Raw genomic sequence first — 12,106 nt, forward strand, 5'->3', positions numbered from 1 at the left:
TGGGGTCATGCAGTAACTTGCTGATGTCATAAATGCTGGGTTCCCCTTCCAGTTCTTGTTTTGATGATGGCAATGATGACATATCTTTTTGCCCGGGCTTTCCCTGGATCCCCAAATATCTGTTTTAGTTCTTTCCATATGCTTTCCTGTCTTTTTATATTGCTGTTCTATTGGTTTTAGGTTGTAGTTTGGTTTTAATGATATATTGCTTGTTTGTCTTAGACCATACACGGCTCAGAGATTTTTGAACTAGGAAGCGGGTTAGAAATGATTTTATCTAAAACAAATGCTGACATTGTTTTGTGAATTGCCTCCCACATATATTTCCCAGGGTGACTTACAGGCAGTTCAAATCCCTGCGACCCAGAGAGCTCCCGTTGCTCTGTCCCAGCTCCTGCCAACCTAGCAGTTCAAAAGCACACCAGTGGAAGTAGATAAATAGGTACCGCTGTGGTGGGAAGGTAAACGGCGTTTCTGTGTGCTCTGGTTTCTAAGTTACTTAACTAACTGAACAATCACGTTGGTTCTGCCCCCAACAAAAATCCTGGCCTCCCCCACCGAGTTCTGCCCCGCCCAACAAAAATCCTGGCTACTCCCATGTCATCTACCCTTTTAACTTTACAGGCAAATCCTTAAAAACACCTAATTTTTTTTAAAAAAAACATACAAGAACTGAGTAAGGGTTGAAAACATACACAAAAAGAACACCTGAAGCAGAAACCTTTACAACGAACTGGGAAATTTGAGAACATGTGTATCACACACAGGAGGACTTGACAACTATTACATGGAATTCTTGTTGTTCATGAGGAAATAAAGCTCTGGATCAAAAGGGACGCAGAAGTAACCAAAGCAATAACACAATTCAAAATTCAGATTAATTCAAGTGGTGATTATTTGCATTTTTGTGTAAATTGATAGCCTAGTCTTATAAAATGTATTAAATTCTAGTGTAAAGTACAAGTTTATGCACAGTTTTTGACGGGCGTGAGGAGATTCTAGGAGCACACATTAAAAACCACATAACACAGAAGAGTATGTGCCGCCCAACAAAACTCTACTGCATGTTTAATTAAAAGCTTCTTCCGTGTGGTGCCTGGATGTAATTGCTTCCTGTTCATCATGCCCAAAAATTATTGATGAATTGCCCCTGAATTGCCCCACTTAATTCCTTAGTTCCAGGGGCTTTAATTACTGTTTCCTCTCACTGTTTTTATTTTTATTGCTCTACTTGATGAAAAAGTAAAATTAACAACAGACAACAATAACTAAAGTGGGGAATACAGGGAGGCTAATTAAGAGACAATTCAATAATACCATATCCCCCACTGGTCAGGAGAAATTATAGGGGCAGGAGCCACAATAAGAAAGCTACTAATTAAGAACTACTTAATTAGTCGTTGTAAAAACTTCTGTTTAATTTAAAGAACTAGCACCTCAGTTTGCATTTTCCCTCTTCTCTGCTTGTTCCTCCCCCCTTCTGTGTCATGACTTCTAGACTGTAAGTCTGTTGCTCTAGGAACCTTTTTGGCTCTCCCTCTCTATATAAATAAATAAAAATAACCGAAAACTCATAAGCTCTGAAAATCCACACTATGAAAGCAACAACTAGGACAGTGGGTGGTTGTTCTGGATTCATTAATCTAGAACAGGAGTGTTGTTTTCTGTGCACAATGTAAAATGAACACATACTGAATCAGTACTAGGAGGTTTTATAAACCCAGTACAGTGGTACCTTGGTTTTAGAACACTTTGATTTTGGAACTGACTTCCGGAACCGATTAAGTTTGAGAACCAAGGTACCACTGTATGCCATTGCACTAGCGTTTTGCAAAGATGTGTCTTCAGAAAGTCCGCTGATATTCTTGAGAGGGGTCCAAGCAAAGTGGGGAAACGAGACATAACCGAAAAGATGTCTCCACGTTCCACAGCTAGTATACTAAACTGAAACACTGGAAATAAATTATGTTCCGAGAAGTAATCCCCAACACCCAATGCATTATTCAAATCAAGCAGATTTGCATAACCATGTTGCTTGCTTAGAGGTTGCTTGGTCAAGGAAGATGAATGAAGAAATCCTCAAACTGATGTTGGATGGAGAGCAAGTGGGTATTCAGACATGTTTAAAAAAGGTAAGGGACCCCTGACCGTTAAGTCCAGTCGCAGATGACTCTGGGGTTGCGGTGCTCATCTCGCTTTACTGGCCAAGGGAGCCGGCGTTTGACCGCAGTTTTTCTGGGTCATGTGGCCAGCAGGAATAAGCTGCTTCTGGTGCAATGGAACACTGAAACCAGAGCAGCGCACGGAAACACCGTTTACCTTCCCGCCAGGGCGGTACCTATTTATCTACTTGCACTGGCGTGCTTTCGAACTGCTAGGTTGGCAGGAGCTGGGACAGAGCAATGGGAGCTCACCCCGTCATGGGGATTTGAACCGCCGACCTTCTGATCGGCAAGCCCAAGTGGCTTCATGGTTTAGACCACAGTGCCACCCACGTCCTGTTTAGACATGAACACACCCACAAATACCACAAGCTCAGGTGCTGTTATGACTGCTGTGCCTCCAAATTGGGGCTACCAAAAAAGAAAACGGAAGTGCCACTGTCATGCTTGAGGGAACCACAAGGTTTGTCGGAATACAACCATTCTTTACGACAAAAGGTCCAAGAGAAGAAAAAAAACAGAAAAGCCGAATGGGACTTGAACATGTTCAATGGCCGCAGGATGCTGGGAGTCTGTTGAATTGGAGGAAGCAGGAGGACAGAAAACCAACCAGAATGGAAGAGAGTGGAATGAATAATCTCCGAGTCGTAGAATCATAGTTGGAAGGGACCCCAAGGGTCATCTAGTCCAACCCCCTGCAATGCAGGGATCTCAACCAAGGCATCTATGAGAGCTGGCCATCCAACCTCTGCTTAAAAACTTCCAGTGAAGGAGAGTCCATCACTTTCCAAGAGAGTCCGCTCCACTGTCAAACAGCTCTTATCTCCAGGAAGTTCCTCCTGATGTCTTGAACAAGAGCACTCAACTGGGCAACCTCTTATTTCACTTCATTCCCACCACCCTTCTGAGTAATACCCCTCCCCACCTTCTCACTATATAGAAGGATCTGGCAACTTCTGTTTCAGTGTATCTGAAGAAGTGTGCATGCACACGAAAGCTCATACCAAGAACTAACTTAGTTGGTCTTTAAGGTGCTACTGGAAGGAAAAAAATTTTTTTGTCTTATTTCACTTGATAAGTTGCATGCACAGTTGAGCACTTTTTCAACAAATATGGGGCGGCAGGCAACAAATTAGGTCCACCAGAGTAAGGATAGATAGATGATAGATAGATGATAGATAGATAGATAGATGATGATAGATAGATAGATGATAGATAGATAGATGATGATAGATAGATAGATAGATGATAGATAGATGATAGATAGATAGATAGATGATAGATGATCGACAGACAGACAGACAGACAGACAGACAGACAGACAGACAGACAAAGATAGATCGGAGACCAGCTTATAAAACACACTTGGGAGTACAGTCACAGAAGGAAAACAAACAATTAAAACCATGTACAACAATAAATTTAAAAACAATGTACAACAATAAACTACCGCAGGGAGCTGACCCAGAGGCACCCATAAAACCAAGTTTGGGGATTTTCTTAACAAACTAGTTTGAGATGGGGGGTGGTCTGCGCCTACAGATCTGTACACAGAATCTGGTGACCATCCAGACCGTCTTCTGATCTTTGCCTAACAGGAAAAGGTCGAATTTTTGTTTTTCCGGCAGGTCAGTGAGCCTCACCAGTAGGGGATCAATGGTCTCGCTACGTGCCTCTTCATAAAAGGGACATCTAAAGAACAAGTGCTCTGGGCTTCCTATATCCCCTAATGTACAGGCGCAAAGTCTCTGAGCGTATGGGACTTTTTTAAAGGCTCCTTCCAGGACTGGCGAGGGCAGAGCCGAGCTTCTGGTGAGTGTAAAGGCCCTTCTTGCATTTTTGGATACCAGAAAGAAGAGATATGCTGCCGGGGCGGCTATATATCTCTCGCTTTCTCCAATTTTATAGGCCAGGGTAAGGACTTTTGACAGCTCAGTGGAATATTCCCCCTTTCTTCTCACCCTGTGTACCCCCTAAATCTGTTCTGGAAGTTCCCCAAACCCTCTGGAACAGATTTGGGGGGGATGTGGGAGCATAGAGCAACGGCAGGGCGTGGGGGAGTTCCCCTGCGCAACTGGAAATCCTTGCTCTGGCAGATCTACATTGTTTGATACTACCCAACTGTGTCCTCCTCACTCAGCTCTAGAGCTCAAAAGGCAGGGCTGTCCGTCTGAACCACTGCCCATGAAGAGGGCATATTTAGAATAATAGATCCACAGCATTGTAGAGCTGGAAGGGACCGTGAGGGTCATCTAGTCCAACCCCCTGCCATGCAGGAATCTTTTTGCCCAGCACGGGACTCGAACCCAGTGCCCTGAGATTAAGAATTTCAATGCTCTTCCAACTGAGCTCTATTTGCTGGAGCACATTGCCTTTGCAATCAAAACAAAAGCAATAACTTAAAAGAAGCATCCTTTAGCACCAGTCTGAGCCATCGACAAGACCCACAACAAAGGGATTCGGGGGTGTGATAGTTTTGTGGTGAAATCCATCGCTACAGTGTGGTTTCAGCCATTCAGTGTGTAGAGGGAGAAAATGCTGACTCTAGCATGAACGCAGCGGGAAAGTGATTAGGTCTCACAACAGGCCTTTGGCTGAAACGGAGAGATATGAAGACCCTCCATGGGGTAAAATATCACGAACAACCACAGCTGTACTCTTCAGAGGCCCTAATTGACTACATTGACAAACTTAAATGCTATTGTAGGATCGGGGCAATGACATGAATTTTCATGCTTCCTTCGCTAGGAACATCACTGTACACCTGAACGAAGTGCACTTTCAGAGAGCTGAATTCAGATTTCAATCCCAGCTGCAGGGATTTAACAACAGGAAGACGTTCTTCTGTAGTGTGACTGCTTTTTTTCTTTTTATAAGAATTTATTAAGACTTTTCATAATACATTACCAAAAAAACCACAGAAAAGAAGAGAAGAGAAGAGAAAAAGAAGAATACAAAGTCCTCTCTCACAGGTAAATCTTAACTCTTACACCACTCAGAAAGAGGTGAATTCTCCCAGTTCTCACCTGGGAGCTTCTCTTTCTTCTCCTAGCCTCCCATCCTGGGAGATCTTCTCTTCCCTGCTTCTCACACCAACCATCCATCGCCTTCAGAATTCAAAGTGTTTGTGCTGACCTTTAAAGCCCTAAACGACCTCGGTCCAGTATATCTGAAGGAGCGTCTCCACCCCCATCGTTCTGCCCGGACACTGAGGTCCAGCACCAAGGGCCTTCTGGCGCTTCCCTCACTGTGAGAAGCCAAGTTACAGGGAACCAGGCAGAGGGCCTTCTCGGTAGTGGCACCCGCCCTGTGGAATGCCCTCCCGCCAGATGTCAAAGAGAACAACAACTACCAGACTTTTAGAAGAGATCTGAATGCAGCCCTGTTTAGGGAAGCTTTTAATGTTTGATGTATCACAGTATTTAAATATTTTGTTGGAAGCCGCCCAAAGTGGCTGGGGAAATCCAGCCAGATGGGCGGGGTATAAATAAATTATTATTATTATTATTATTATTATTATTATTATTATTATTATATCTTCATAGCACAACTGTTCAAAGGGCCTCACATGCATTGAGTTGGTTCGCACGACATGCTAAGCCAAACCTCGTTTCTTTTTGGGCAACAGCTTATAGAGGCAGTTTGGTCCAGTTCAGAGGCAGTCCCAGTTCAAACAACACACTAAACCAGCAAAAAAGGATCCAGGGTTGCGAGATCATCTCCGAGAGCTTGTAATGTCCACTTACTGTAGACAAATGGGCCGAAGAGTCACTTCCTTAAGGCGCCTTGGTGAGCTCATGGCAGAGGTGACATTTGAAGCAGCAACCTAGCTGTGATTTAGGCATCCCAGGTAGCCTTTCCAAAGCTTACAGAGGTCCTTTCCAAATCTACAATTCCTTGATTCTATGGCTTCTGAATTGATAACTATGCTTTAGACACTATGTTATGCCAGTTCTCACTTTCATTTCATTTATTTTTTGCATGCATGCTACTGAACTGTACTAATTTCTGACGAATGCTGGTCTTCCGCCTAGCAGTAGAGGGTTGTCAAATGCACTTATTTAGGCTACAATGTTATGTTTTCTTGCTTAGCTGTTGAAACTAACTCTGCAAGCATGCACAGGGCTCCGAAAATCCTTCAACTTACTGCCAGTGAATGCCATGTAATCAGAGCAATTGTAAGAACATATTTATTACCCTGAAATGTGAAAAATATAATATCGGAGCTGCAAGGGAATCTATATTTTGGAAATGGAGGCTCTTTCAGGTAATGATGGAGGAAAACTTTGCTTTGGTTTGTACTTTACAATATGCAAAGCAAAACAGATCCATCTTTTGAAACCTGCATTTTGCTGAATTTTGCAAAGTTCTCCAACCCAAAATGTGTATATCAGGGGAAAGTATGGATGAAAATACACATATTATTAAAAATAACATTTAAAATGCATTATATTGGGGGGAATTGCTTGCAAACAAAAATGCTTGCAAAAAAGAAGAAATCTGCTCTAAAATGCTGACGAATTTTCGTTAGGACAGACTTTGACAAACAAAAAAAGCAAAACGATGTGGAAATGTGGCAGAGTGAACTTAACATAAGACTGAAATAATGAGAAACTGGGAGAAACAGAAATCGACAGTTTTGTCGAACTTTATTATTGGGGGATAAATACCACTGGACTCAGGGCTAACCCATTCAACTGCCGTCTTAAGCCTCTGTGTGTATATTCCCTGTGTGTTCCTGCACTTAACCCTTGCTACACCTGCTTCTTCCTCTGCCCTCGCCCTATGTTTTTAGCTCCACTTTACAAGGAGCAACCTTTAGTGTTGCACAGGAAAGCAGCACATATAATGACAGCTTGACTAATAACGTCAACAGCAACATTAAAAGGCTTGCTTGTTTGGCTCGCGCACCATCTTTCTACAACGCGAACCAATTTTGTCAGAAAATACAGAGAACCTAGAGCTACCACCCACATTTCGCCTAGAGCAACAGTGAAAGCAAAATCCGGATAGTTTCTCATGCAAAAGATGCAAGGAATTTGGGAGGAAAACAAAAAAAAGAGTTCCATAAAGACTAGTAAACATTCATGGGGTGGCAGTGGCAGTTGGACTTCCTGCATGTCACAAAGCAATCACTGGATTTTCCCTAAAGAGATATTTGAGGCGAATTCTGAGCTTCTTCCTCAGTTAAATTTCAAGGAAATGTTTGGTCCAGCTAGCAACGTTTTCCAGCAAAGTTTGAGGGAAATGTTAAGCCTCCGAAGTCTTTGGACGAAAATGGGTGTTTGTGTACAAACATGCTAAACACATTGTTTTGTGTGTGTGCAATTTCTTAACAGATATCCATGAGACGATTGTGCCTCAGAAATCCCAAGAGTGACAAAAAGTTCAGTGTCCCTAACCTTGGTGTGATTTAAGGAAACCCACAGTCCAACCATCAATGGATTGTTTAAACAATCTGTACTCCAGTCAAAGCAATTCCTACAAGACTGATGATATCAAGCTGCTCTTTACTAAAGAAACTGAACAACGCACTATTCCCGAAAGGCCATATAGCAGTTTTCCACGAAGATTTCAGGTACGTATTATGCAGAAGAAGAAAAAAGCAAATGTATACATCCTGGCTAAGGAAGGGGAACAATTCAATTCCATTTACATTTAAAAGTGAACCTGCCTAAATAGTACTTTACAGAACAATACGCAAACTGAAACACAGCTATCTTTTTATTTAAAAAATTCACACCTCTGAATTTTTCAGGGCACTTCTCCAAGCAAGTAATCTGTACAAAGTTGCATATAATGGATTGCATGCATCTCTTATTAAGGACAGTATACAAAAATAAGTTATATTGTGGGGGGGGGGAAGCTTTCCAAAGACGTGTTTATCAGGGGAATTGCATGCAAAACTTTAGGAGTAATTTGATGGTGAACTTTCACAAGGGAATTTTTCTTTTAAAAAGAAAAAGAAAACAGATGTAGAAATGTGGAGAAATGATCTTAAGAATGGAAAAATGGGAAACATAGATTGACAAATTTGCTCATCTCAAATCCTGACCTCATTCAGGGCTCATTCAGCTATGAGAGGCAAGAGGTTAAACTGATGGACGATCAAGCACATTGCTGCAATTTCTATGTCACACCATAAGGTATAAAATATTATTTTCACCATGATGATCTAGAGAATGTTTGCAAAAAAAAAATAAAAAAATTTAAACCAACATACACCTGAGTCTGCAGTCCTATGCACACTTACTTGGGGCCTACTTCTGAGTAGACACACACAGGTTGAACTGTGAAAAGACAAAGATGAGTACCTCATCTGTTTCCTAGTATCTGATTTGCAAAAAGAAAAAAAAGCCACACAAAAGTTGCACAAAGCTATTCACAGGATATTCCGTCCCGAGTTCGGATCACAATGACACAATGGTTATAAGATAGTTTCTTGTTTTCCGTACATAATGACAGACTTCTTCCCTGAGAGCAGTGGAACCAGTCGCTCTGAGTGGCTTTTAAAACTACAGCCCTGAGCATCCGCAACATTAAATTCCAGGGTAAGTCTTTACTCAACATGTTAGTTGAGGTACAAAGGAGCATAAAGGCGACCGTCAGATATACAAATCAAACCCCATGCAAAAGGGAGATTCAAACAAAGCTGAAAGAGGCAATCTTGTCGGATACAAAAATCCAGCATGCCCAAACTCACAGGAAGGCACTAAAACAACTAGGTATGTCCATGCCACATTTTAGCAGCCAAAAAAGAAAAGAAAAAGAAGATTAAAAATAATGTATTGAATCCAACATGGGGGAAAACATGCAAAAATTGAAGATGCTGTTACTATCTGCTGGATTGACGTCGAGCCAAGACGCCAGTGTGTTTTGGAAGGATTTAAGAAGCACTAAAAAGACAGGAGAGAGAATCACAGCTTCTCCTTTGAATAGCAATTAACAAAACATGTTGGCTGTGATAGACTGTAAAAGGAGAACAGCAAACCGAAACACGCTATGGCACTTCAGGCGGACTGGAAACATTTTTTTAATTAACCAAATTAGCCTCTGCACAGAGAAGACAGGATGCTTCCTTGTGATTAAATAAACTTGGAAGCACTGAAAATAATAAACTCCAACCACCCTTTCTCGGGGAAAGAGCGAAGCAGGAGAGAGAGAGAGAGAGAGAGAGAGAGAGAGAGAGAGAGAAGACTAGCCTGACCTACCTCCGCAACTCTTTCCTCCTCCTTTCCCCTGGAGCCTTCAGTCGTAAAAACGTGCTGTTCTGTTTTAGAAAGACATCTGCAAAAAGGCATTCTCCCCGTGAGTCTGCAGCAGAACGTAGTAGCTTGTCCCTCATTTGAAAGAGGAAAGTTAAGCCCTTCTAGGAGCGGTTTGAATGATTCCTTCCCACCACTCCCTCTAAACCAAAAGAATTTGGCAGCCAGCCCTGGCTGTCCACCTGTACGAAAGGCTTAACAGTACGCGGGGGAAGCTAGCGCCTGTTTCGGATGTTCCCTTCTCAGCAACTGCCTTCTTCTGAAAAGACTTTCTCTCTCTTCCCTCCTTTCTTCTTAAAGAAAGGCAGGCTCTTGCCCAGGCTTCTGCCATCTAAGCAGCAGTTTTGCAAACCGAGAGCACAGGCTCCGAATAGCTAACTAGACAAACGGCAGATTTAAAAGGCAGATATAGTTAAAACATAATTAAATTAGGGAAAAATGCAATCAGTAACACCTTAACTATTAAGAACGCATTCCTTCTGTGCAAATTTAAAAGGCATCCGCGGATCACAGAGAGCTTAATTTACACACACACATGCAATATGCCATAAAATATCTATGCCATGCAAGGTTTCAACCTATTGTACTGCAATATATAGTGAACTGTGTTTGGGGTATGCGTTTAGAGGGGAGCAGGGAAGAGATTGTTTGATGTAGGCTTGCCTCTGCTAACCTGGTTACAGATTACAGTGGTACCTCAGGTTAAGGACTTAATTTGTTCCGGAGGTCTGTTCTTAACCTGAAGCACCACTTTAGCTAATGGGGCCTCCTGCTGCCACCGCGCCGCCAGAGCACGATTTCTGTTCTCATCCTGAAGCAAAGTTCTTAACCTGAAGCACTATTTCTGGGTTAGTGGAGTCTGAAACCTGAAGCATATGTAACCTGAAGCATATGTAACCTGAGGTACCACTGTACTGGTTACAGGGAACCAGGCAGAGGGCCTTCTCGGTGGTGGCACCTGCCCAGTGGAACGCCCTCCCAGCAGATGTCAAGGCAATAAACAACTATTTTACTTTTAAAAGACATCTGAAGGCAGCCCTGTTTAGGGAAGCTTTTAATGTTTAATAGGCTATTGTATTTTAATATTCTGTTGGAAGCCGCCCAGAGTGGCTGGGGAATAAATAAATTATTAGTAGTATTTTTAGTATTATTATTATTATGCCTTCCAGAGGTTTTGACTACAACTCCCATAACACTGGCTAGTCCAAAACCTCTGGAGGGTTTAGCGAAGGCAGATACAGGGCATTTTAAGGGTAGTAGATTTGGGACGTTGACAGCGTATGAAACGGCAGTTGCGGAGGGATCTAGCCAGTTGGAAGAAGGAGAGGAAAAATGGGTGAGGAGGGTAGAGGCGATTATCTGGGCAGGAATGTGTGTAGGAGATTACTAGTTCCAACTGCATCCATCCCAGGCTGAATTCCTGCACGTAAGGAACTGAACCCCTAGCCTGATAGCTTGATAGCACATGCCATGCTATTATTAATATATATAATACAACTGCAGTAAAATGAAGTGGTAGAATCCTGTGGTGGTAGAATAACAGACCCTCCAAGTGTCCCTATTTTCCAAGGACTGTCCTGGATTTACAGAAGCCGTCCTGGTTTCTGATTTGATCCTGGAATGTCCAACTTTTCCTTAAAGGTAAAGGACCCCTGACAGATAAGTCCAGTCGCGAACGACTCTGGGGTTGCGGCGCTCATCTCACTCTATAGGCCAAGGGAGCCGGCGTTTGTCCACAGACAGTTTTTCCGGGTCATGTGGCCAGCATGACTAAGCCACTTCTGGAGAAACTAGAGCAGCGCATGGAAATGCCGTTTTCCTTCCCGCTGGAGCGGTACCTATTTATCTACTTGCACTTTGATGTGCTTTCGAACTGCTAGGTTGGCAGGAGCAGGGACAGAGCAACGGGAGCTCACCCCATCGCGGGGATTCTAACCGCCGACCTTCCAATCTGCAAGCCCTAGGCTCAGTGGTTTAGACTACAGTGCCACCCGTGTCCCACTTTTCCTTAGGACGTCCCTATTTTCATCAGAGAAATGTTGGAGGGTATGGAATAGATAGTACCACTACGGGTTTTGGAGGTCTTTGCTTTTGAATGCACTACCACATTTTTATTTTTTTTAAAAAAATACCACATAAAAACAGCAACAAACTTTTGCACCAAGGAGAAATTAGCTCAGCTCCTTCCCTCTTGTGCTAGCTTCTACTTCCAGGAAAGAGGGTAATTTGCTTTGCTTTTAAATCTAGGGGTTGCCATATGTCCTCTTTTTCCAGGACACCTCCTCTTTTTCATGGGTATGTAAAATGAGAGTCATCATAGTGCTCCATAGTTGAAAGTAGAAGTCGGCAAATGTGTCCTCTTTGTTGCTCTTCAAAATATGGCAACCCTAAATCTCCAGTCCGCCATATTCTGTTCTACCACCTCAGGAGCAATTTACCTCTCAATTCCCGTCTCATTCTGCATGCTTGGGCAGCCAGCTTTCAGCTTCCGAGTTATCACCTTGGAAGATCCCCATTGAAATCCTGACTTTACTATGAACCATTCTTTGGGTGCCTTTAGGCATATCTCCCCTACTCCTCCCTCCCCCCCCCCAGCCTCAGTCCTTCCATCTGCCAAATGGGAGCAATAATATTAATCGAATTTATGAGGTTGCTGTAAGGACTGCTGAGATCGGAATA

At 42.8% G+C, this 12,106-nt stretch overlaps 1 protein-coding gene and 1 long non-coding RNA gene across 3 annotated transcripts in view; both read right to left on the reverse strand.

Annotated features, from left to right (window-relative positions):
- The window catches only part of ZBTB7C (zinc finger and BTB domain containing 7C), a 97,011-nt gene extending 87,317 nt beyond the window's left edge, over positions 1 to 9,694 (reverse strand). The window contains exon 1 of one of the 2 annotated variants that reach the window (XM_083575657.1): positions 9,374 to 9,694. In XM_083575657.1, coding sequence (XP_083431783.1) covers positions 9,374 to 9,507 — 134 coding nt within the window. In that variant the 5' untranslated portion in view covers positions 9,508 to 9,694. The remainder of the gene's footprint in view (positions 1 to 9,373) is intronic. The other variant, XM_083575658.1, reaches the window with a different exon arrangement.
- The window catches only part of LOC310744513, a 294,405-nt gene that overhangs the window by 238,328 nt on the left and 43,971 nt on the right, over positions 1 to 12,106 (reverse strand). The gene's annotated exons all lie outside the window — the stretch shown is intronic.

This window comes from Podarcis filfolensis (genome assembly GCF_964270895.1).
Source record: "Podarcis filfolensis genome assembly, chromosome: 11".
Lineage (NCBI taxonomy): Eukaryota > Metazoa > Chordata > Lepidosauria > Squamata > Lacertidae > Podarcis > Podarcis filfolensis.